The 27,325-nt window shown below is 39.8% G+C and overlaps 1 protein-coding gene across 5 annotated transcripts; it reads right to left on the bottom strand.

The window, feature by feature from the left end:
* CHODL (chondrolectin) lies at positions 1 to 26,671 on the bottom strand. Of its 5 annotated transcripts, XM_075101649.1 has the most exons (8): positions 26,447 to 26,631; positions 10,749 to 11,061; positions 9,858 to 10,015; positions 6,489 to 6,536; positions 6,022 to 6,105; positions 4,229 to 4,331; positions 1,762 to 1,840; positions 1 to 101 (listed from the first exon to the last, which is right to left on the bottom strand). In XM_075101649.1, exons 1-8 carry the CDS (start codon positions 26,535 to 26,537, stop codon positions 99 to 101), a joined length of 879 nt encoding a protein of 292 aa, XP_074957750.1. In that variant the 5' UTR covers positions 26,538 to 26,631; the 3' UTR covers positions 1 to 98. The 5 variants fall into 5 exon arrangements, with proteins under 5 accessions (XP_074957750.1, XP_074957788.1, XP_074957770.1 ...); XM_075101687.1 differs by lacking the exon at positions 1,762 to 1,840 and having other exon boundaries at positions 26,447 to 26,671; XM_075101669.1 differs by lacking the exon at positions 6,489 to 6,536.
* Between the last annotated feature and the right edge of the window lie 654 nt (positions 26,672 to 27,325).

Below are 27,325 nucleotides of genomic sequence, written 5' to 3' on the forward strand. Positions count from 1 at the left end.
TTCAGTCAGTAAATCGTTATACCTCCATGCTACTGTCCTTCCTAGGCGTCTTTGAAATCCATAGTGTAGACTGGTTTGGACTGGTTTTTGTTCTTCCTTTACTGAAAAATAAAAATATAAACTATTTTCAGTGCATGTGTGCCTTTGTGGTCCCGATTCAGGTTTGTGATCAGACCTGGGTATTTCATCCCCTATTTGAAGGCCGTCTTTGTTGCTTTCATAGCACAGGTTCCCCATCCACAAAAGGGCTGTGCCGATGCTGCACCAAACATAGCACCGCAGCAGCGGGTCAAGGTAAGCAACTGCTACCAAAGTTACCGGACCACCCTGCTTAGCAGCGCTCCTCCCAGGAACTGAACTGACCTGGCCCGTATTTATTTTTCCCTTTTTTCAGTTCACATTCACCCACACCTACTCATACAGAGTGCTCTTGTCAGAGGCGGGTGTGGACACTGTTTGACCACGGTAGTGGGAGGCTGGGAGCTTCCCCTGTCTGGGGGGACTTATGGGGGATGGGAGCACAGACACCCCTGAGCCCATGTCTGGTGTGCTCAGGGTGCAGCCCACCCACCCCAGGGGGCTACTGCAACCCTGCCCATGAACATCCTAGAGCTGCACCCCTGTGACCACAGTACACTAACAGGTACCAGTATGTACTGGTACGCCAGAAAGCCTCTCCCCATCAGGGCTTGACCTAACTGCTAATGAAGTAATGGCACATGAATCAGACCCCTGGCAATGAATGACTGGTAGAAAGCTTCCTTAGGCCTAGTTTTCATTCAAAACTGTCAATAGTAGTTTTTGTGTCTGGGTTTTTTAATAAAAAAGATAAAACTGGTTCCAAAAACACTTGCTTTGCAGCACTGCAAAAATGTTCACTCTAATCTTTACGGGGAGCCCTGAGGTACCCTGTAAGTTGATGCCAGTCTTTCCACATGGCTAGCATCTCTTCTGTGACTGTCACAACACACCACCTTCCCTCACTTAGATGCCAGATGACAGTGCACTGCAGTCTACTGAAAAGAAAAGGCACTTCATGAGCCACTGCAGCTGCATTTCAATCGAAATGTTTTAGTCTCTGGCCGGAATATTTCACTGATATTTACTGCCAATTAAGTAAAAACCAGAGGATAAGTAGCCCTACATAATTCTGTAAGTTGGAAACCTGACAGTCAAGATCCCAACAGTCCTATAGATTCAGTTTTACTCCTTTCCTGGTGAGTAAACGTGAGTCTGAGTTGATTGAAAACGTACTCTGAGGGAGCTGGATGGTACAGTAGTTTTTAGCCCCTCCAGACTTACCTCTGAAGTCCTACAAAGTAATGCATTATGTACCTGAGCCCATTGGAGTAACTGAAAAGACTCCCATTGGTTTCAGTGGACTTTAGATCAGGCCACAATGCTATAAACAAAGCAATCACAATGAATCAAGTCGTTTCAGCACTTCTTTCTTTAAGATATTGATTCACTACTTCCTTCCAGATTAATACAGCAAAATCAGGCATATTTTGTAAATTAATGACAAAATATTTTGAATGGAAAGTTCTTGCCACACAGCAGGCACAACTTCTAAATACCTAGGATCAGAACTTTAGCTGTATAAAATGAGCTTGTCTTCAGCAAACCTACGCAGATTTTCAACAGCTATACATCTGGTTCAGGAAATAGTTTTAGTAAGAAAGATGAGGAAGATGCAATAAATAGCTTGAGCATATCACTGTTTTGACCATCAAATGCAATCATAGAAACTGAGAAATATACCAGGTTGGAATTTAAACTTTCTGCAAGGCATTCAGATGATAATGGAGATGGGTCTTTGAAGCAGTTTCTCCTTGCTTCCCTGGAAGAAATGAAAGGGAGAGCATCTAAGCATGAATGAGCTGGTCATTTCTACTAGCTACAGGGAAGATGTTTTGCTTTGCCTTATTACTACCCTTTAAGAGCCCAATGCCAGGCAAAATTAGTCATGACCTTTCAAGCTAGGCATGTCCTGGTTGGCCATGGATTGTGGCTTTCAGAGGAAAGGTCACCATGTTGTGGAAGCCTAAAAAAGAATGAGAAGTCAGGTTCATTTGGAAAGTTGGGGATCCCTCCTTCCCCAGCAGGACACAATCCCTTTGCTAAAGCTCTACAGTGTCCAGATGATCAGTTCAAGTGGCTGCCCCTTTTTTTCATTTGCTTTTTACCCAAGAACTGCATATTTGTGATGAACCGAAATGATTCACAAGGTAGGTCATATGTGGAAATATAACTGAAAATAGATGGGGAAACATTTTTTTAAAAAACAAAGTTCTGTTTCAACAGATAAGCAAGAAGACTTCATTTTTTGTGATACCAGAATATTCTCTTTTGACTTAAATGAATTTTAAAGAAAATTTGTTTTACTTTCTTTAATTAAAAGCTTTGGTGCAACCCAAAATGAACATTCCGAAAAAACACCCATTTGTTTTGATTCAAGTCCATTTTCTCCCTGATCTTTTTATCATTTAGTCTACCAAACTAATCAGCTAACAGAAAAAGTACAGTCTTCCAAGCTGAATTTCCAATGTCTGTGTCATGCAATTTTTATGTCTTGGACGTTCAGATGAATCACTTCTGGATGAACTGCTATAGCATCACAGGCCTGATCAAAGCCCACTGAAGTCAACACTACTGTTTCTATTGATTTCAGTGGGCCGTGAATCTCATTGTTTTCCCAGGAGTATTCAAGAGCTGAACCTTTTCTAGGGAGAGAAAGAGCTGCCAGAAAAGGTATGAACACATATGTCATACTTACCAAGAAATCCAGCTCCATTGTACAAGGGTTCCAGAGTTAGATTACTTATATAATTGCTATTGTTACACATACGATTCCTTTATTCCTCATTGCTTTGAGTTTCCAACCTTCTACAGCCCCAGAATGTAGGTTTGGATACAACCTTTCACAACAATGAATTTGCCTACCATAAGTCAGGTTGGAATATGCACGTTTAGCTTTTCTTTATAGGAAAGTGCATAACAAAGACACAATCTAGTATGTGATGCAGACCACCATCAAAATACCTTTTATGTTCACTTGTTTCAATGAGGCACATCACTAAGGAGTGCTGTGAACATCAGTGTACCCTCACTCATATAGGTATAAGCAGATTTGACATTTGGAGTGTTTTCTTACTTGAAATAAGTCTTTTCAGCTGTTTGCAGAAAATGCTAAATTAAAACCACAAATAAAAAATAGAGGCTAAAAGTAAGGAGGAATTTTTTTCCCTAATTTCTTAAAAGAGTGATGTCATATTCCTTACTAGCATTCCTGCGCTTCAAGAGACATAACAGCTTGTGCATCTGTTAATTACTCGTTATTTTACTAAAAGAGTGTTTATCCATAAAATATATTTCAATGTAAACTTTTCTGGGTTACTTTTACTTGAGAAGGCTTCATGAAAAAACCTGCAGAATGAAAAATATCCTAGAAAGTTTCAGAAAAAAAAATTATATGTTGTCATATCTTGGTATATCATATTTTGAGAAAGATAAAAGGTCCAAAGAATTTTAAAGCATGGATCAAAACATATCCTGCTTCATAGGCTGAAATGTTTCCAATTTGCATAATAATACATCTGTTTGATACTACATCTATGTACACAGAGCTATGTACTTTATGCATCTTCTTTGACAGATACACGATGTACAAAGGAGTTGCACTGGTATGCGGCTCAAAACATGTTTTTGCATTTTCTTTTCAATTTGTCTGCTCCAGGGGCCCATATGTTGCTCATATGGGATGTGCACTGAAACAGCATTAAACAGCTGCTGGCCCTTAGTTTTATCCTCGGAAAAAACTGCACTTTTGGTCAGAAACTAAGATGAGTCCGTGACTTCGCCCTGTATCAGTGAGGATCCCACTACTATTCCGCAAAGCCCAGATGCTGCACAGGTGGTAATCGTGATGGAAGACGTGAAGTAAAAGTGCTGACAGTAGCTCAGTATATCAAATAGTCAGCAAAGATACCTTCTTCAGAAACAGGTGAACTCCTAATGGCAGCATACTTTGAGAGACCTGGAACTATTTGTGTATTGTGGAAAAGCCTGATCATGAATGTTCAGCTGTAAACTACTTGGATTTAAATAGATGAAAAGATGCTTATTTGCATATTTGGGGACAGATGTAAGCAGTCTTTCAGTATGAATAGCTTGCCAATGGAAACATGAATTCTGCATTACAAGACCATTTTGGATTAGTATATTTTACCTTTTATGAAGCATCTGGAAACAGCAGGTCCCAAAAGCCACCAGTATCAACAACAGTAGTGGTATAGTGGGTATTACAACATAAATTAGATTTGGAATTATACCTACAAGACAAAAAGTTCTTATTAATGTCTCCCATGTTGAAATACTCTTAACCACAGGAGTAAAAATCTGGAGTAAAATATCAGAAATACATTGAATGACACAAAAGAACATTTATACATTCCTTCTATAGGAAGAGCTCCAAAATGATGACTCAGAAATATCAAGAATAAAATAGTACGTCTCCAGCAATGTGCAAAACATATCTTAAGGATTTAAATTCTGATATTTTCTATGTGCATCATTGTGAGATTTCCAATTTTATAATTGAAAATTCAAATATTTAAAGAAAGTATATTTCACAGACTATTATTTTTACAGCCCGTGTAACCCGTCTACTCATTGGCCCTCACATGTTGGATTCCCACCCATGCAGGACCACAAGAGGAACAAACCCTGCTCGTCTCCCCATCTCCCTTAAAAGACAAACGTACACTGTCCTCGATTAATGAGGAGAGCACTAAAGGTGCTCCCCTGCAGGTCCCTGGGCAAAAGGAGTGGGAAATGGTACAAGGTGGCACTCTATTATTTGCCTAGAATAAGAGGATGGGGTCTACAACTTCCAGAAAGGGTCTGACTGATTTTCAGTAACTATATGCCCATGTTTTATAACAGTATACATTAAGTACAAATTGTGGAGACTTTCTTACCCATTGTCCTCTTTTGAGCATATTTTTCACTAGCAAGAATAAATGTGAATATTCAGGTTGGGTTTGCTTATAAGTTTCAGATAAGTCTTTGCATAGTTTGTAAAAATAGTAATAGTGATTTCAAAATACACTTCTTGAGTATACTCATTCCTCTGGAGTTATAAACAATGGGAACATCAGTTAGTAAAATGGCTCAAATCCAGCCAACAAGTGTGGAAAGGGAGCGTCAGTTTTCCATAATCCCATGCTGTAATCCTGTAAAATCCTGAGTTGTTCCTCAGAGACGTTTAATTCCTTGAGTTTAGGCCATGTTATAACTCTTCATGAACAACAAGACTCCATTCAGGACATAAATCGCCAAATGAAGGATCTGGGAGCATTACAGCAAGCTCCTAGGCAGTAGGTATCCTTTTTCAAAATATGAGGTGCCATCTCTGCTAGAAATCTCAGGAAAGCATATAACTCCTTTTAGCATATGGTATTCCTTAAAACACAGGGTATTTGGGGGAGCCTTGGCAAAGTGTTTATCCTGCAGATAACTGAAAACTTCATGGTCTATCTGTTAGGAAAGATTTAATTTGTGCCTTTTTTGTGAGCCCCAGATATCAGATATGAAAGCTAATGTAGGCACCATGTTTGTTACACAGGTTGGGGAAGACATGAGGAGGAGATAGAGAGAGGCGAGGCATGGGTTACCACAGCCCAGAAGGAGACACTCTACAGCTGGGTGAACACTGGTGAAATATTGCACCCTGACAGAGACTCACCAGGGTCAGAGAGAACAGTGCAGATTTCAAGGACTGCTAAACTGTAGATTTGGATCAAAGTTCTGGGAGACGTGGAAATAATTTGTTTCCACAGTTACGAAGAGGACTGACTAAAACTTTTGAAATGTTATTAAAAAGTATACTTTTTCAGGGCACTTCCTGGGGAAATACGCTGCTTCCTCCCAGTGACAGTAATGGAAATTGTTAAAGATTAATTTAACTGAGTCCACTATTGATATTTTTACCAGAACACTCAATTCATATGAACACATTACCTGTTTCAGTAGCAATAACATGATACTGATCTTCTGGTTTGCTTGTGTCGTAAGTATTCCCTGCTGGCACTGTTGGAAAAATACCTAAAAAGGACACCAGACATTTTAGGAAAACAGTGAGTACAAAATACGGCTGTTATGTTGTCAAATAAATTAATAGTAACTACATCCTAAATCATATTGGAAAAATGAACATTTTCAGAATTGACTAAACTGCTGGATATAAATTTGTAAACAAGGTTTTATTGCAAAATTAGGATTACATCTGGAACAAGAATTATGAGCAGTGCTATTCTGAACAATAGCCATATATTTTTAGCTATTGCTCTCTAAAGGATTAATTTTTCCTATGTTCCAGTTCTAAAACATGGCTGTTAAATTTGAGTAATTTTGGAGGTTCTTGTAAGCTATCCTTATAATTATGTATTTACCATTGGAACTCAATTTAATGTTTTGAAATTTCTTACCGTAATCTGGCTCTGCTCTGTCTCCTAATTCTTTTTCTAAGACATTATCTGTTAAATCAATATTTGAAATCAATTGTTGAAGAAGTGTGCGGAATAAAACAGATGTTTTCATTATTTTGCATGCAGTATCACAGAAATGGATACATTCTCCAAAACAATAATTGTGTAATTCTTCATTTAATTCATTTAATCTTCTTACCAAAGACTATTTGCAAACTAGTGTCAAATCACTTCTAGATCCTACTTTTTTGCTCCTTAGGAAATGGGTATAGTTTATTCTAGTTCCAATTCTTGGTGGCCTCTGCTAGGTTACTGGCTAAATCACTGAAACCTCTAACTCCTTGTGCTGAATAAAACTCCTAACATATTCAAAGTTTAATTTGTGCAGATGATCCTAAAACAATATGATAGGAAGTCTTCTTGACTAATACTTAAATCTTATTCAAATTTTCAAAATAATGCTTACAGACGGTTAGATATCAGCTGTGAAGTTCAATGTCAGCTTTATATAGTTTGGATTTGCAACAGGCAGCCCTAAAATACAAATCACAGGCAGTGTGTACTAGCACATCACATAAGGAAGTAAAATTACCAAAAAAGGAATGATAGTATCATATTTCTTGTAATGCATCAGAAACTGGAGAACCACTTCATCACTTTGAGCTGTATTGCAGAGGCTTGCAAGTCTACTTGTGGCTACTGTTACAACTAAGAGTTTACAAGTTGAAACTCCTCATATTGAAACATCCTCATATTGAAAGGATGGGCATAGGAGTGGAATCTGCATGATTGTTTGAATACCATGCCTTTATCATAAGATTAAAGTAATATTATTTGCTATTAATCTGCAGTTCCAAGTGTCCTGGTAAACACAAAATGCTGGGAGAAATCGAAGGAGCATAAAGCCTACTAGAACAAAGGCAGTTATTTCATCTACTCTGGTAAAAAATAGCTACATTTGGCCATATATAAGGATATCCTAATACCACGAAGGACTGAGTTGGTGGCGCTAGACAGCAGAATAAGAGATGAGTTTTTAATCCGATTGCGTAATCAAACCTACAGGATCTGGATAGGAACTAAACGTGGTTGCAGTTACCAACCTAGAATTAAAGATTGCAGAATGATCAATATATCTAAAGCCAGACTGAACATTGCAACAGTAAATGCTGTCAAGTGAGGTGCTATAAAAAGGGCTTAGAAAAACAGAATTGACTATCAGAAATGTGATTGCTGCTTGAGTACGACTGCCTAATAAGCACTGCCCTAAACTTGCTGCAGATACAATTACATGCAACTTCATCGTGGTCATCTACAACCGATGTGTTTTGGCGTAAGACTGGTATCATGCACCATATACTCAAAACAGACAGGAAAGTTGTGAAAAACAATCTACTCAAATAACAAAGTGAAATTCAATATGCATGTGCCACTTTAATACTCCTGGTAAAATGGATGCATTTTGCATTGGAAATGGCTGACATTGAAGCTATTACAGCTATTATGGGGGAGGGGAAAGGTCATTTGTAAGTCTCACTAGGTTTTAGATAGCAATTGTAATTTTCTTACAAAGACTGTGGTACTTTCTTCAGGCATTGAAAGAAATGCCATATACCTATTTATATACATTTATGTGTCTTCTCTTCTTCTCCATGTGATAGAAAAATACATTTCTGGAGAACAGCCTCTTTTCCTAAAGAGCACAATTCCAACAGCTTGAAAAGTAAATAGCTACAATGCAGCCAGCACTGTATTTAGCTGCTTAACAATGTCAGTCCTAATAATAATCTAGGTATACATTGTTTGCCTTATTATATGCCTCATTATACACTAGTAATCTATTTCTACATAGTGAAAGAAATCTATATTCATTTTCATTTTTACTGTTATCACTTTGTTTTCTGCCAATCCAAAATACTCGGCATTTTTTCAGATGGTGAAAGCAATAGGAAAAAAACTATTATCACATCTAGAATGGTAGTAGTTCATTCACTATTACAGAATAATTATTTCACTTAAATCTGTTTGCTTTTAAAGATATGAAATATATTTGAAACTGAGCCCTCTTAATCAAACCTGCATTTTCTGACATTAGAATGTTATTTAAAAATATTTTAAGTTGTTGAAATAACAAGAACACAATATAAATAATTGTGATTAGTTGTAAAAGTTATAAAATTATATACATCAGTTTCCTGAACAGTCTGTGTGACCAAGATGATACATGATCACCATAAGAGAGTGATAGTCATTAGAAGCAGAAACAAATTTGGGGAGTGGGGGTAAAATATGTGGCTATATCAAGCCTTCCAAGCATTTAATATTTTCTTGCAATATTAATTGCCATTAATATCTCCTTTAAGATATCAGACAGTGAGAAAGCTGAAGTTTGAAGGAAAAGAAAATCCACCAAAACTGGAAGAAGAATATAGCCTGGATCTCTACAAAGAGTGTGATCATTACTAGATGATGAGATTAGAGAAAGCAGGTAGGAAACCACAGAATTAGGTCAAATAGCTGCTAGGAGTAGGATTTCATACGGATTCTGACTTTCAGCTTAGTTTTTGAAAAGCAGACACACCAGAAATTATTTGAAAATATTTGCATGATCCTGCTGAAAACATGTTTTCATTTACTGTAAGTACCACCAGAAGTAGAAACTGTTAGAGACTCAACTTGAAAGTTTACTTTTCAGGTCCTTCTGTTTGCACAAAGTTCTAGTTTATACTTCATGTTTCCTCTACTGACATATACAGAACCTATGTCACGTCTGGAAGCACAGCCAAATTCTTTAAGATCTGGCTTTTTCCTTCACCATCTGAACTAGTATGCATCTGCTTTTCATATCTATACATCTACATGTATGAATGCAGAATTTTCATTCTGCTGTTCTGGACTTCTATTTTTCTTTCTTTATGTTAAAACTTTTAGAAACAGCCACCACACGTAAGTTGGTATAAAATATCAGAGGCCTGAAGATGCAAGGACACTGTAGTTTTTTTTACAGTAGGACCAAGAGATGCCTTGACCATCCCACTTGATAACAAGCAAGGAAAGTAGTAAATGGTCACTTAAAAAAACTTTGTGGAGAATAAAAAAACCCTAGTGAATTAGTTCAATCAAAGTAAACCTGGGAATGCATGGCAGTGAAGCTAACCTTGAAAACATTCTAATTGGATACAGATAGGTTTACTTAAATTACCACTAGATCTGATATACTACAGCCCTGGTAAATATCAGCTCAGTCAGTCACACACCAAAGGAATTGGTAGCACAGGCCACAAGACATTTGCAGATTCCTTCACAAAACAGAGGGCAATTCTTTTCCTAAGCGTCCCACCTGTGAAATATAACTTTAGTTTCACCTACCTGGGCCATACTTGCAGATAAAATTGTGCTTCATGTTGCATCTATCATCATTCCATTGATAAAGGTATGGCCCTCCCAGACCAGGGTTTGCAGTTGGCTGATGATACATCACAACACAGGCTTCACTTCCACAGGAAGGCTCATCTGTATACCAATTTCTAGTGGTACACATAAAGACAGACTTTCAGCTCTGAAGGTAAGGTTCACCAGGATGCCAAGGAAAGGAGTTTACATCAATGAAAATACATCAACCCCAACGACCCCATCCTCTTCAAAGATATGCTGCATTTCCCACAGCTCCCCTGTGAAAGGAGTTTAGGGCCTGGGCTCCACATCTCTGGATCTTCAAAAACAGTCTGACCAAAACAGCTCTGCAGAAATAACATCCTACTGCTCTGCCACTTGTTTTCCTTCCTCTCTGACTCTTACCTGTCCTGATGTGCAGAGTCCTGTGGGCTGCTGCTACTCTGGTCTTTTGCTTAATCAAGAAATTAAAGGATTTTCGAAAGACAGGGTAGAAACAGAACAATTTACACTAAATAACATGCATTAATTTACTTGGTGGCTGGCTCCCTGATTCAAGGTGGCTAGAGCCTTGCAGAATTTGTCTGCCTGCTCTCAGACCACATCCTATATCCTCTATGTGGGGCAGAAAAACTCCAAAAGCTGTACAGAGGCAAACTCATGAGATGGGAGCAAAGAAAACTGTAGGCTGAAGCCACACTATGACATCCTTTTACAGTCCTCGTTGCCAACTCCCCTTTATCTGAGGGATGCTACTAACTTCATGGGACACCAAGTCTTCACGTTTCTTTCTAGAAGACTTGCCGGGCATTTCACTCTCCATTTCTTTCCATGGAACCTTCTCAATAAGCAGTTTTACAGACTTACCTGAATGGTGAAATACTTCCATCAGCCCACTGGTAGAGATCAGGGCAAGCGCTTGAGGTGGCTAGTCCATCACCACTTCTCCACAACCCAATCCAGAAATCACCATCAGAAATCCCAGAGCCTGACTTAGTGAGGTTTTGCAACATGTTTTCTATCAGTTGCTGCTCAGCTTCACTTTCCAGGCTCAGTAAAGCTCCACCATCAATTTCACAGGCTTGGCGGGCCTCCTGAAAGCCCACTCGTCTAGACAAGTCCTGGAAATAAGCTAACTTGTAACAGGAACGCTTGAGGTCACCATAGCACACCTTTTGACCTGAAAAATACAAATATGAGTGTGTTTAGAGTATACTAATGAATATCACACCTGAAGGTAAAAAAAAAAGCACAGCATGCATACAGTGATGGAGGACAGTAGGTTTTTTTTCTTGTGCCCATCTATGAAAGGGCCTACACTGCTGAAAACCTCAGCTTTAATTTAAATTGCAAATATTACACAGTCCATGGGAATCTATGGCTTTCTTCCCAAGACCTGTGAAAGTCTCCAAGACACTGAGAACTCCCACTAACTTCTAGAAGGATGTTCTTTACTTTAATGACAGTACCATCAGGCCCCTCTGTTAAAGCCAGGATCTGTTTGGAGGGTATTTTATTAACTATTTCATGCTAATGGACCAACTCCACTTCTATTTGGTAACAAAGCTATCTGATCAGAAAAAAGAATGTTTAAAATACTCAATTTTAGTGGCAAGAAGCAGCTAGCATTTTCTTGATTCTGTTAACCTTGAGAGGGTGTATTCACAAGGACCTCGTAGCTGCTTTTTGCTACAATGTGTCTAAATACAAAGTGTAAGCATGTGTGGAAGGAGAGTGTCTGCTCCTTTAACTGTACTGGTCAATGACTTTTTCAGTGCAAAAAGGGATAATGAGAAAACCAGGAAGCCTTCAACAAAACAGAGTTACAAACCTGACAGGAAAACTTAATGGAGTAAAAAGACAAGAAAAACACCCAACTCATTAGACACACTAATTGGTGGGCTATCAAGAAACCACAGGCAAACAGGACTTTGCAAGTTCATAAGGATGCAGACCTGGGGACCCAAGATGTTGGGGTGGTTGGTGGGACTATGCAATCTGATGAGGGACCATATAGACTTAGGAAATGCAAAAAAGCAGGTGGTCGCATCTAAAAGAGGAAGAGAGTGTGTGGGTCTGGATACGTGTCTTCTCTCGTGACCTTCTATCTCTACCAGCCGACAAGGAGGAGGGGACTTGGCTGCCTAAGTGTTCTGTGGGTCCTGCACATAGCTGCTGTTGAAGGCTGTGCCTTGTCTGTGGCCATCTGTGTGATGGCTGCATCATTGTCCTGTCTGTGTGGTGCTGGGATACATGCTCAGGTTTCATTGATTTAGCGAGCAAAGGGGAAAGTAGCAGCCACATCCCTCAGCTCAGAGAGGCCCTGGGTATCGGGGTGGGCACCCGCGGTCAGGCAGGAGGAGTCCTGGGACTGGAGGTGCTAGAGGAGGTGGTCATCATCTTAACACCCCTTAACACAGCCAACCAACTCCAGATATTAGCAGGTATCACAATACTATCCAGACACCATAAATAAGCCCTGTGATGCCTTCAGAAAGTACTTTATCTACTGCATTCACACCATTTTTTTTTCTTGCCCTTCAGAGTCACATCTGTGGAAAGAATCAAAAGCCAAATGACAAAATAATGTTTTTTTCCTTCCAGTTCTTTGGCTAAGACAGACCCATACCTTTTTCCTAAAAAGGAAAAATAATCATCATCATCTTCAGCTAGTGAAAGTCTCTAGAGTTTATTCAACACATGCAAGATGTGGAATGAACACACTCACTTATCAGCTGCAACTGAGCTCCAACACATTTATTTGGGGACAAGAGAAGGGTTCTAAATATATTATATATATTAATAGACATATATATAAGGAAATAAGCTAATCATCTCTTAAAGGATGAAGATTTTTTTTCACTATGGAAATTTATCACTTTAGAAGAAAAGAGTTTATTTTGCTAAGTAAGAATTACCAAAAGATACCAAAGTAGTAAGAATTACAGGCATTACCTAGAATGTTTAGAAACAATTGAATTTTATCATTTTACTGGAAAATTTGGCAGGGACGGTATTATATTGTATAATCAAGTTTCGCATTTGGAAATCTTGTGTTTACTCCCACTCTTAAGCAAACACCGATCCAAGACTCATGTAAGCAACCTTTGACTTTACCTTTGAACAGGTTTCATGCTCTTTTACCTTAAAAAAATTAATTTGTCACTGGGAAACAGCAACATCATCCTATAACTTAAGCTGTACTTAAGTTTAAGGTGGTGTTTTCCTCTACGCAAAAAAATAAACATTGAAGTGAACAAAGAAGTGTGAAAGATACAGTAAAATTAATTCTTCTTGCTTTAGTGTTGCTTCATTTTCATACTGAATGACACAGTAGCACACTTCCCATAGTAGACTGCATATAGCCCAAGAGCTGATTGAATACTTCTCTATTTTGCACACAACACAGTTTCAAGAATTTGCAAAGAACAAGCAGACTGTATCAAAGCTGCATGAACACAGGAATGTAGAACCAGGATCACCTCATGCTTTTTCACTAAATCTTAACTTACATCTTATTTTGGAGATTTTTTTATTGTGAAAAGCTATTTAAATTATAGGGGCAGTAGGAAACACTAGAAAACTAAACATAGTTTATCCCTATGATTCTTGTAACCTTTCTCAAAAAAGTTATCTCTGAAACCTTTTCTTTATGACACCCTATTAAGGTTCATCTGGGAGAAAGACTGTCAGCATGAGAAGTGTCTTTGCAGTCTCATTCTTACTTAGGCTTGGCAAACAGACTGCTAAAAGGCTACTTGTTTATTAGTAATTAATTTGCCAAAATAACACAGGAATAAGAATAACCTAATGTAAGGACAAGCTTGCGCCACAGATATCCGCAGAACAAGCCAGGCTCCGAGAGCAGGGAGACCACCTATTTGGTCTTTCTCTGATAATGTCCTGACAATGCTGTGTACATTCCGATTCCTTTCCTGCCATTTCCCTTTATTCATATCAGTTTAGAGCCTTGCTATCCATGAATGCAATAATATCCATAGTCCTAGCTGGGCAATGATCCTGAAGAATCAAGGAGCAGACCCTTTGTTACAGATGCATGTAAAATAATGGATTTCTCCATAAGACTTCTTGGAACAAAAAGAAAAACTACGCCTATTATCAAATTAACAAAGTGATAACTCTAAATGCTCAGAAGTAGGAACTGCAAGAATGAAAGTTGCATGTGAAATCACAGCTCGTTCCCTTCATCTATAACCTTGCGATTCAAATTCTGCAAACATGATCACAATGCTTTTTATTTTCCCCAGAAGCTCTGTCTCATTGACAGGTTTGAGTGCACAGTGAAGGAGGAGCTGTTCAACATTTTAATCCTCACCACTGGGTGAGTGACTATGGCTCATTGCCAGAGTACACATATGTACATAGCAGTGCAAGCATCAAAAGGCTACCACTGAATTATGTAGAACAAATAATTTCTCCCTGTAACTAAAGATTGGATTCAAACCATTAATTCAAGATGTATATACAGAATTACAGAGAACCCTTTGTCTATTGCCTTGTTCTTTTTCTTTCCTAGACAATTTTTAGCAGTACACTCTTACGATTCCTTTCATTCTGTGTACATACTCCTCCTTGATACCAAGTAGGAAATTGTGAGCAAACTCAGGTATCAAAATATGCCTGTCATGATTTCATTCATGCAGGACCTTTCAACCCACTGACATCAGTGGGCTGGCTACTACTGATCTCAACTCCTGCGCAGTGCCTCCCTTTCATGGGGAAAACAGCTAGCTTTCCATCCATAACACATGCATCCATTCCCCTTCCCCATGTGTTTCTCAGGTGGCTGAAGTGCCCCTCTCATTCTGTTCTCATGCAGTCTCTGCTCTTCTGATTTTTCCCAAATCCTCAAGCAAGTGACCTCTCCAACAGGAAAAACGAGTCCTTGCTGGATAACTGACCAAGCTTCTTCAGTGTACTTATCTTCCAGTCCGCTCCTGCAGAGACTCACATTGCCAAATGGCACATACTGTTTCTGAGCTTCTGAAAGAATCATGTCCCTAAGCCATAAATTGCTGTATACTGGTCCAATACGGAGGTTGGATCACTGTCAAGGCTCAGCTCCATCAACTACAGCAAGCTGAAGAAACCAAGTGGAACTCCATAGAGCTGGGATGGGGAGGACAGACATTGTGATGCACAACAGCAGAAGAGCTGCTCGATAGCTGCCACTGCAGCCTCTAATACATGTTCATTTTGTGGAGTCCAGTAACAGCTTGCCCCTGTTGTGCACTCAGAGCAGGAAGTCTCCTTGGAGTGATCCAGAATACAGATGTGAAGGTCTAATCTGTACCCAGGGGTTTATATGAAATGTTTACTGAATTAAAATCTTGAAACTTTGTGTGAAGGCTTTTTTTTTCTTCCCCTAAACTGATTTGAATAATTTTTGGGGATTCTGTTGCTATTGCACATGTTCACGCAGGGTTAAGTAACTCTAAAATCAAGTATTATAAAGAATTGAACAAGTGAAAATTTGTGTGCAGTCCAATTCCTAAATTACTACTTTCATTTGTTGCTCTCTACACCTGTGTCACAAGAAATAATTTCCTCCTTACAGGGTCATCATTTGTACAAGAATATACCTCTAGAAAACAACAGAGAAAACAGCAAGAAACTAATAAATATTTGGCATTAAGACCCATCTGATGTGAATGAAATATGTGATGCAGAGTAGTACGCTTTCTGGAAGAAGCTGTGAATTTTTTTTGTTCTAGTTAATTTAGTCCCTGTGTATAGGCAATGACCTACTCTGAATCTTTTCTTTCTTCGTTTGAAGGGGACTTTCATCTGCTGTAGTGGAGCTAGTTCAATGTGTTAATGGAAAACTGCAGTTGTGCCTTAATAGCTGGTAAATAGTTGACATTTTAGTGCTCTTCTTGGAGCACACTGAGATGTCAAGTTTTCAAGTTTCATTTTTTACAGCTTTTTTCTCAGTACTAATTTCTGAACTACAGAGCAGAAATAATTTACCAGTGAAAAATGTCAGAATGGACCACATTGTATAGCAGAGAAGTATGGAAACATTAACTATGGGCTTTTTTACCACCTTCTAAAAAAAAAAAATCTTTGCAGCAGACAAGACTCCACTGTTAATTCTAAAGTAACATTTGCTATTTCAGCCGTATAGATTGAATTCCAATTTTTCTGTCACAGCTGAATAGAAACTAGATTTGTAAGCAAATCTCTTCGAATGAAACAAGTTAAGATACTACACAACGTGAATAAATATAGGCAAGTTAGGCCTTTACAACATTTCCAGAAAATCTGCCCTGAGCTGCTTGAGAGATGAAAGAAAACATCAAGGAAAACGTTGTTTCATCACAGTGTATTCAAAAAGGAAAAAAGAAAAGCATGTTAGTGTATTTAGTCCTCCGTTCAGCATGAGACCAAAGACCAAACTGATTAATTTAGTAAGATCTAAGAACTCATTCTTACTATTTTCCCTTACAAATTCTTAGACAAGTTGAGGTTTCAGCTAATCCTACTTGACTCCCTGCAGATGTGAAGGTAGAGTGCTTATACCCTTCCTTTCAGGGAATGTATCAGCTCCTTAATCCTTGGCCCTCCTTCCCTCAGCCAGGCAGAACCGCCCAGACCCTTGTCTGAATTAGGCATAGAAATAGGCAGAACGCACACTTGGCTTGGTGGCATTAACCCACACCTTACCTTTTCATCAACAATTGCTTTCTTGCCTGTTGAGGGAAGAGTGCTGTGTCGAAGCAACAACAAACTTGACAGACAAAAGACTTTTTTCTTCCCCCAGTTGCAAAACTGCAAGATTAGGTCTCCCCAGTTTCCTTAATGGAAATGTCTCCAGGTTTGTTCTTTCTACCTCTCCCGCACACATCTGCCATATAACATACCTCTGGCCTTGCTCCCTCAGCCTTAGCAGCTGTAGTTGCCTACTGCAGAGAACCTGACCTGGCTGAAATTCCCTTGCGCTCACTTTGTCTCACCATCCTATTAGCTGAAGAAAGCAAGTGTGGAGTACTTGCTCTAAGAAGTGCTAGCTACCATTTCCATTCATATGGACAGTTGTCATCCTTGGGTGTCATACAGCAGCTCCACAGTAGAATGTTTTGACATCAACATTAAAACAAAGATAGCTTTTAGCTTAGATACTTGATACTTAGTTTAAAAATTTCTGCAGATAATTCTGCAGGAAAAAAAAATCTCCTTCAAGAAAAGGAGAAAGAAGCAAATTCTTAGCTAGTATTTCAATCAATTATATCTCCATTGTGTTTTAATAATGATGCTTTATTAAACAGAAATAATAGGTCTCTTTATCAATAATTCTAAATGACAATTTGCTAAAAGTCTGTCATGACAGACCTAAAGTACCCATCTCAAAGACTGATACCCCTAAGAGCATCAGGCTCAGTCCTAACTACACCCCCCCAGACCACGAGGCACACAAAGGTTATCTTCAGTAAAGAAGATGACTCAGCTAGATGTTTTGAAGATGTCAGGTAGAAGATATGCTCCCTGCTGGTAAATCCTATCCATCTTCCTCTTGAGCCTCATACACTAACCTACAGTCCAGGGTCTGCTACCATTAGCATCCACATAGATTAGTGGGGAACAGCAACTGCACGTGCATAGCACATGTGAGGGGAGAACAAAGGAATACATAAAGCCTGCTGTAGAGAAGTCCATTATTTCATACTGCGACTTTTCCCTTTCCAAGCTAATGGATTCAGAAAAAAATAGAGAAGCATTTGGTACAAATGAATGTGAAAGATTTAGCACTAACCAGAGGCCCAAAGGTCAGCATGAGACTGATGGAGGCCTCCGAAAGTAAAGTAACAAAATAGACACAAGGACTTAAGTGATCATGAAATAACAGCAAGATAAAAACCTACGCAAATTAACCAAAATATTCCACTGGCTAGATAATATTTCTCTGCTTGTGTTATGAAGACTAGTCTTGGTCTTGAGCTTGCATGAGCACCTTCACCTCAGGGGCTGTGTAACCAGCATGCAGGGCACTGGTCACAATTTGTTTTCACCTGTCCCCGTGTCACAGGGTGCTCCATCCCAAGTCCCAGTAATGCACTCCAGAACATGACCAGGCTAAAAGGGACTAAATTTTCCTAATCACATTTTGATTCAAAGCTGATGCATCTTGTCTACTGACCTTTGTATTATCCAGTCAGCTTTTGATCGGGTTCAGCTGCTGGTCACATTTTGATATATTATGTTACTGCTGTTGATGTTTTACTGCATCATATTTGTGTCCATCTACTGAATTTAATTTGGGTTTTTCGATGACTCATTACTTTTTTAAAAATACCACTGTGATAAGATTTCATAATTACATTCTGTCTTCATTTATGATAAAAGCAAATTGCTGTCTTCTCTCCCAAAGTTTGTAATACTGAAGACACATTGTTCTCTCGCTGAGTCAGTATTCAAATCACAGATGTTGCTCAGCTCACACTCCTGAGCAGCTTAAGGAATTCCATGTGCTAACAAATTTGCCATTCAATTACGAACTGCTACACAGATCATATGCCAGCCTGCATCTGTATTAATACCTTCACCGCTAACACTTCCATACCTTAATAGGTACTTTTTCCTCTCACTCTCCTAATGACCAAGTCTGCAAAGCGAAGAGGCATTCATTATTGATTTATACTTTTTCTGGATTAGGGTTATGCCTAATTGTCACAATACAATTCCTCTAAAGTGATTTTTCTTTTGTGAAAAAACTTTCAAAGGTTCCAAGTCCCTTTTAAGCTTATATAAGATAACTGAGGGCCACATACACCTATTAAGTAGCTGTACTTCAGGTAGATATATGTACAGGCAGACAGTTTGCATACACCATTATGCATACATCATATAGTCATTAGCATGTAGAAAATATCTAAGGTGGCTTAAAATAGAGGCTGGCCCCAACCTCTCTTAAGCAAAGCTCACCTATTAGCCAGACTTCTTACAATACTTGTTGTAATGAAGTGCCTTTCTTGCTAAATTCTTAGGCATTAGCATGTAAAAATTATAGATGCAGAGATAGCATGTATAAAAATAGGTAAAAGGTAGATTCTTTCTATTATCTCTCGAACACAGGCCAGTTTATCTTTAGCCATTAACCATACCATATCTTGTGAATCAGCAAAGACAATGATAGAGGTTCTCAGACACCAGCCAAACAGCCATCTCTAGGATTAATGCAACTCTTTCAGAGAGAAGACAGGAGACAATGGAAGTGGTAACTAAAAATAACTGCATGACACCATTCATACAGAGATTTAGTACAGTTACGCAGAATATGAAACTACCTAAGACGCATTCGTCCCAGCCCCATCCCCATCATCTTTATTTTCTCATTTGCCGTGCGAAGTGATTTCTCAGTTAATTTATTGCTGAAATTGAGTTTTCACCTGGATGTCAGCCTTTACTAATTATGCTATTGTGTTTCCAAGAGCTTTTGGGGATAAGGAGTTGACTTGGTTATTTCTGAATAACAACTGTTCTGAATAGACCCATAATAGCTATACTTTCACAAAACTGAGCAATAAGAAAGGAGACAGTCTGTTTGTAAAGGAGCATTGGGCAGTTCTAATTTGAATATTAAAGAATATTACTTATCACTAACACCTGGATTTTGCCGTCTAGCTGAATACAAATGCAATTAAAATGAAATCTGATTGCTTCCCCGCATATTGCTGCAAGATAGCTGGCTAGTAAAATAGGTGATTAAGAAACATACATACGAACACTGATGACAGGTACTGATATAAATAGATTATTTTAGGGGAGATTTGTTAAAGCCTCTATGTACTCAGAATCAGCACTGTTTTAGGTCTTGGAAAGATGCTAGCAAGAATTCCTTGTCCTACAAGACATAGATAAGTTTTTTCATTGTGTTCAATAAAGCACTGGGAAGACATGTCTTCCCCAGAGCACACTACAAGTTTGTTTGGATTTTCAAAGTCAGGGATGTGGTGTTTCAGAGATCAGCTTGTTCTTGAGGTACTGGGAACTGGAATACCTGCCCTCATGAAAGGCTGCCATCTTCACCAAGGAGTGACAGGCTTATTCATTAATTTCACAAAAAAAACAACACAACCATTTATTTCTTATAGTTAGCTTCTCAGCCCTGGCACACATGGCAGGGCTATCAGGCCATTGATAATGAAGCTGTAGAGAAGTAGCTTGGTGTCTAAGTCTCATAAGAAGCTAATCAACACTTCACCATCCATAATCACCCTTGCAGGAAAACATACGATTACAATTATGTAAATTAATACAGGGTAAGCATCTTCAACTGGAAAATAACCATTTTTATGAAACAGTTTTAGTCATGGATTCAAGTGATATGTCAAAAAAAAAGAATCTGTAAAGTATTTCCAAAGTACTACTTTTTCCCTGACATGGTCAAATCATTAAAGCCCTGATGGCTTTCCTTTCTTCTAAGTGAAACATACCTACTTTTTGGCATCAGCATTGTTTCAGGTATCTGGCACATTATAAATGTAAAACCTGAGATCCATTTAGCTTTTCCTGTAATAATGGTTTTTCTCTCTTCTGATCATGTGAACTTTATGCATATATATCACAGTCCTGATTATGGCAGACAGCCATTTGCTTCTATAAGGGGCCAGTGCAAAACGGCACTGCCCTCGAGGCTAACGCAAAGTGCCAACACAGCTGGCAAAACAACCCCTTAAAAATTGCAAGTTAACTTCCCTCTTCCCACGTTAAGAAGGAACAGAGACTGGTGTCAGACCTACATTCTTCCCTTGTCTGTCTTTGAGAGGTCTAGTGACATTGTCACTGTGAGCAATGTAGGCTCCTTCGCCTCATTGGGCACGATGAGGACAATGTACTTAGAAACTTAGAGCTGGCATCCACAGAGACGACAGGCTTGCATTTCAGTGTGGGACAATATGCACCTTCTCAATTAGCAACAAGAGAAATGTCACTATGAGCATAGGAGATGAAGCACAAACATTTTCTTTTGCAGTATTACTCAGGATGTCAGTGGCCCTAACAACGAATCATGTTTGTTAAAAAAATGCAGAATTACTCAAAGTGTAACACTCTTCACGGGTATAAATAACCCTATTCAATTCCACAGACACAAGCAGGGAGGCCAGTGATAACGCCCAAATGTCAATCGATCTATTCAAGCCTATCCAAAATAAGAGGAAATAAGGTGACTTAGAAAGATCTACACATCTACAAGTCTGCTCCAGGATGTGGATTCTTTAACCGAAATTTAAAAAAAAACCCACACACACTGACTGCTGAAGCTGTTAGCAGTGGTTTTGCTTGACTGTTTTCATTTATCTGAGAAGTCTTATACACTCACAAACATTTTTTTTAATCTATCACAGCCTAAAGACACCAGTCATGTTCCATCCTTTCAGCTGTTTAATTAAAAAAAAGCATAAATACTGACACAAACACTGACAAGACTGGCAAATTAAGTCCCTTTATCAATAGTCTTCTGCATAGCTGTGAAGACCAGAATAGATTTCCCAGATACTTTTAAGACAGACGTAACATGGCAGCTAATAAGTTGTTGTTAGCAGGTTGTGGAATAGCCCACAAAAACTGTAGAGTCTGAATGGCTTATGTGTAATGTGTGCCAGCCTAAGGGAGCAGGGAATATTCTCATTCTCCTGTCCCAAACCAGCAGACACTTTCACACATACTTAGTTTTATATACTTCAGTAGACTCCCTCAACACATAAATTCAAGCAATTCTGAGAGTTCCTGCTGATTGCTCGTGTCTCGTTTTTGTCTCTAGAAGTAGTTCATAAATATTCAGTCATTAAAATACACTCTTCATGAATCATTATCCAGAGCAAGCATCATCCATTCTCTTATTCTTTTTCAGTGAAATTTGAATGCCTTTTTCCAAGTAATTGTATTTTCATGGATGTTTTTACCAAATTACCTGTATTTGCCATAGATGTAAGTAAAATTTATATATATGGATGTGAACTTATATTAATTTCCTTGGTTTATAGACAAAGTTTCCTAGGGTGGGACACCTTATATGCATCTCAGTACAAGAGTGCAACAGAGTGCCACATTTTTGCAGTAGTCGTACAACTAAAAAAGCAACAGGCAAGTCCTTGTTAATTCACCTTCTACTAAAAAAGTGGGAAAAGCCAATCCACATGGAGTCTTAGAATTGGTGACAGTTCACTTAAGGTAAAAATAGAAAAGACCTTTAAGGGGAGGAGAAATAAGTTAGAATATTTTTCTCTTAGGGTAAATTCTCCTTTATAAATAGTCAAATGGAGGTAAAGCATAATTGGTTAATTCATATCACAGACAACCCTGTATGTGAAGAAACTGCTAAGATATACAGAGCAGGTTTAACCTCACCAAAATTTAGTAATTCACAATGTACCTGTCCATATCTGGCTCATTGACATCACTGTGTAGACAACTGAAAGAAACAGGCATTTTCAGGGTGTATCTAGCTGCAGTATTTTCCAGATCTAGGTTAAAATGAAATTAATCCCGCTCTAAAAATACTTTTTTTTTTCCTTCACTGCTTACAAAGTGAGCCTTGAGTGATTAGTGTTATACTATAGTTACATTTAGATTTAGTCAAAGCTATGACAACTGTTTAGTTAGGACTCAGTATTCCTTAAGATTGCTTGGAACAGAAGGTCTTACTGTCTGTCAGTGGTAAGAGTGGGGACTGCTTCAGCAAGAGACTCAATTTCCAACTAGTGAGTGACAGGTATGAGTACAGGATTATAGTGCAGAAATTACTATCAAGTCATTGCTTCATCTTACTTATTTCCCATTAGTACTATACATTCTTTTCTGATGCATGACAGATTTGCAAAGAGAAAGTCATTATGAGCAGTTTACGTATGGCAAAGTGTCCTTCCACAGGATGTTATGGAATTTCTTGGTTAGGAGCAAAGCTTGTTTAGTGGAAACATGTTTTATATCCAGGAGTCATCACCTCATTCCACTTTAAGAACTTAGATTGTTGACTTGAACCCATGAAGACACTACTTAGAATAGGTCCATAAAGAAAGGAATTAATAAGGAATCTGGGAGAGTTAAAAGCCCACCCTCCCTTGCAGTTCTTAGTCTCAGCTTTAGTGATTACCAAGACCTATAGCTGAACAAAAAGATCTTGTACCACGTGGGCTTGCATATCCATTAAAAGCTTTTGTAGTATAGAACCAAATGCTGGGCTTCACAACAAAATGTTGTGTTCAATACACAACTGTTGCATGTGTACCCTGTAGATGAGACTGGCAGTGTTTTTCAAATTATACTTTCTCAAATTCTGAGCTATAAACAGAGCTTAAAATTAACAGTCCATGCCCCCCAAAACATAAGCAGAAGGTTTCATCTACAGAAAATACTTCAAGTCTGACAGACAGAACTCAGGTGTAATAAGCAGGCCAAGCCAGTTGAATTAAATTAAATTGGGCCTTTTTAGAAAGGGTTTGTTATCTCTATTCAATTCATTACCCATGAAGATACTACTTTAATTATCTTACTTTACAATACTTTATGGCCAACTCAAATCTGGTCATAAGCTGTACGAATGAACATATCCACATCCTTAAAGGCATCTGAAGCAAATAAGCCTATAGTTTAGAGGCACTTGTTTCATGACCCACCAAATGTTTTTCTTCATTTGGTGTTTTATATATCCAAATACTCTTACACCACAATAGATACAGGATTTTAAAGCAACACATACCAGTATTTAATCTGCTACTGATGCATAGCAATAGCAAAGGGCAAAATTTGAAAAGCCATAGAAATACAAAAAGACAGCAAACAGCAGCCATTAAAGTATAACGACTATGATTAATACATAGGCTGTTAAATGATTAGTAACAAGATTAGCTTGCATCTTTCCTGCCCAACAGATACTTAAAGTAATTGCATCTTTGCAAACTGCATTATCATCACTTCATGTTCTTCATGATGTCATGGGACAGCAAGGCAAACTCAGCAGTTTCTCCTGAGCCTGCTTTGATTTTTTTTCTTTAAGAATCAATTCTCTGGCAAGACTAGATATTCTGATATGGAGGCTGCAAGCACTGCTCACAAAACATCTGTCTAACTACACTAAAAATTACAAAGCATTTGTATTACTTCAATTCCCAAATTAAATATGACGAAGAAATAACACCTAAGTGTGAATTATTCGATGTAAATAATAATTTTCATTTCATCCTAGGAAAATAAACATATTTGGAAAAAGAAACAGGAAACCTTTACCTGGGGAAATGACATTTTGAAAAGGTAGACTTCCTTCTCTGCCCTCTTGACACTGGGGCCAAAATGGTTGCAATTTTGCAATTACTGCTAGGTCTGCTGCAAACTTACTGCAGTAAATGGGAATCTTTCCACAAGGTCCAACAGCACTCAAGTCAGTTTCAGGAACAGTTTCTTTGCAAGTGAGAGGAATTACGTATTTATTTGGAACACATAGAGCAGTGAGATTTCCATTTATTCAGATTATCATGACTGAAGCATAAATTAGCGATTTTACAGAAACATGTCTGTTTAAGATGTAGACTTATGATTTTAAATGTGAGCCTCTAAGTCCAAACTGTCAATTCTTATATAAGGCAGACAGATAAGCTAGATGGAAGTCAGGTGGAGAGCACGCTCTGCCCAGTAATTCAATAGTACTATTCCTTTTTTGAATAAATGCCAACTACTACTGGTACCAGCCCTACCCATGTGCACGGGGCAGGATAGGGCTGGGGTCCTTGAGAGGGGAGATAAAGAGTTCTCCTGCCAGTATTTCAGAATATTCTGCTATAAGCATGTAAGTATGCTTATCTTTAGCTGTTATTGTCTAGACAATCTTTATCTAATGAATACAACGTCAGCTAATATACCTGATATAACATATATGGTTCCTTCCATAAGTGGCTTCAAATCCTCTCCTGTATTCTACCAGGCAAGCATAAGCTGCACAATACAGTGACGCGAGACTCATCACATGCTTTGAAATGCTTCAGGGAAATATGGGGTAGAGAGCCTGTATTCTATCAAACTCCAAAGCCTTATACACATCTAGGAACAGTTTGACTAAGCCATATACACATATTACGCATTGTTTTAAAAGCTGGACCTCTACTCAGTTTGCTACATATGTCACTTCTATGCAGAAGCTTCAGCTCTGGTTTCTTCAGCCACACGTGGACCCCTGCACGGAGACTACTAATGTGAGATGCCTCTCATTGATGAGTAATCTTCATTATTCCTGAAAGTAAGTGTTACATAGTATTCATATAAATTGTTACACTAAGAGCTTTACTGTATCATATGTGACTGTACAGTTGACAGTATATCAGAGGCAAATGAAATATTTCAGGATACACTTCAGACAGGCAAGCTTTTTTCAAAATGTTGGAAGTACTGCTACTTAGCTATTGTTTCCTGGAAGACAGTTTCACCAAAAGCCCAACAGCACATCTCAGTTCTGCACGTGAACTTGCTTCAAATAAGACATCAACAAAATGGTCAGTCACTGTATTCTATCAGCAGCTAAGAAAGTTATCTGAATATAGCAACCAAGTGTTTGCTACAAAAAGAAAACCTACAGAAAGTTTTCTTGACATGCTGCCATTACAGCCTCTGAAACAACTGTATACAATTAATTTGCATTGTTCTGGAATCAGTTTATAAAGACACATGTTCTTACCTGCATATACAGAGATTTACACACAACTTGTGTGTAAGCAGTCAAGTGTGTAAATCTTTGTTGATACCACGACAAATGTATAGATCTGCTTGCACACATAGAGAGCCCATTACCTTTAGCTTGGAGGGTTCGACCCTAACTGCAATTAAAAATAGCCTTTTCATTAAGTTTAGCAGCTTCTGAGCATATGCACCTGTGTGCTGGAAAGAAACAATGCGATCCTCCAGCTCTTAAATTAAGCCAAAGATCAAGCGTTAGATAGAGATTTCTGAAGTATTGTCTTCCTCTCAGTTTTGAAAGTTGTAGATATACATAACAAAACTATACTGCATGCTCTTAAAAGTTTGCTTTTTCGTCCTAACGATAATACAAAGAAGACACAAACGAATCTACGTGTTCCTCAGAAAGACGCTGTAGGAGGCACACGCTTTATCTTTTTAAACAGTCAAAACGGAGCTAGATTACGCAGGTAATCAATCAAATCCAAAACTCTGCGCGTGCAAGACAACGCCGTATCGGCAGGAACCGACTTGAGACTGCTGCAGAAGTTTGACAGCCTCGCTTTCTGCCTCTGTAGCGCCGACACTCAGCCGCTCCCAGCCCGGGGGGGTGCGGCAGCCCACCGCAGCGCAGCGCAGCCCGGCCGGGCCGCACACGCTCGCTAAGCCGAGGCTGCGGCGAGACCCCCGGGGAAGCCGCCGGGGCGCGCCGAACCAGCCCCCGCCGAGCGCTCGGAAGCAAGTTTCACGGCTCGCCTCCAACACGCGGGTCACTTAACGAGCGGGTTTGGTGCCAGTCCTGCCCCTCGGGGACTCCCGCTCCTGTGAGCGCCGCGTTCCCCCCGCGCCGACGCCGGCCCCGCTCCTCCCGCCGAACTCACCGCTGAGGACGCGGCCGGCCGCCCCCCCGGGCCCGCACAGCACGGCGGCTGCCAGCACCGCCGCCAGCCCCAGCCCGCCGCCGGCCCCCATGGCGGCTGCCCCGCTGCCGGCTCCCCTCCGAGAAGCTCTTAGGGCAGGCCGATGCCCGCCGCCGGGGAAGGGGCTCCCTCCTGCCGCCACCCTCCGTCCGTCCCTCCCGGCCGCCGCACCACCACCTCCCCTTCGCGCCGGGGCCCTGCCTATATCTGCTCCCCCCCTCCCCACCCCGCCGAGGGCCGGCCTAGGCGGGCGGCCGGGACCGCCCCTCGCCGCCCCGCGGCAGGCCCCGACGGCGGCCAGCTTTCGGTCGGGCAGGGTACCGGGGTCCGGCGGGTGGGCTCCCCTCTCAGGGCCGGGCGGAGAGCGGCAGAGGTGCCCGGTGTGCGGCAACCGGCTCGCCGTCGTCGGGGCCGCTCCGGGCTTCTGAGGGTCCCGGAGGGGCGGCCGGCAAGGCCCACGCGGCCGGGCCGTTCGGGGTCGGTAACTGCCTCACCGGCCGGCGGGTGTGGTGGTGAGCCAGGCCCCTGCGGATTTCCTACATGTTAAACGCTTTATAGACTCTCCTGGTCTGCGTTTTCCCTAGTGAGGACAGAGATGTACTGCTGCCAACTCAGAAATGTACAAATATGTATGTATATGTACAGGTATATATTCTGGGAAGTCCCCTCTTCTCACGCACCTAGAAGGGACTGTACTCAAATTCACATTACTGTCACTCTGAAAACACGCTGTGGTGATTCTTTTGGACCTCTTCAAAGGACTGCGTTGAAGACTTTGCTCTTCAGAGCCATGTTTTCAAGGTTTTTACTACAAATACAGTCTGTAGATTTATTACTTGT

The sequence above is a fragment of the Phalacrocorax aristotelis genome, chromosome 1 (genome assembly GCF_949628215.1).
Source record: "Phalacrocorax aristotelis chromosome 1, bGulAri2.1, whole genome shotgun sequence".
In the NCBI taxonomy this organism is placed as follows: domain Eukaryota; kingdom Metazoa; phylum Chordata; class Aves; order Suliformes; family Phalacrocoracidae; genus Phalacrocorax; species Phalacrocorax aristotelis.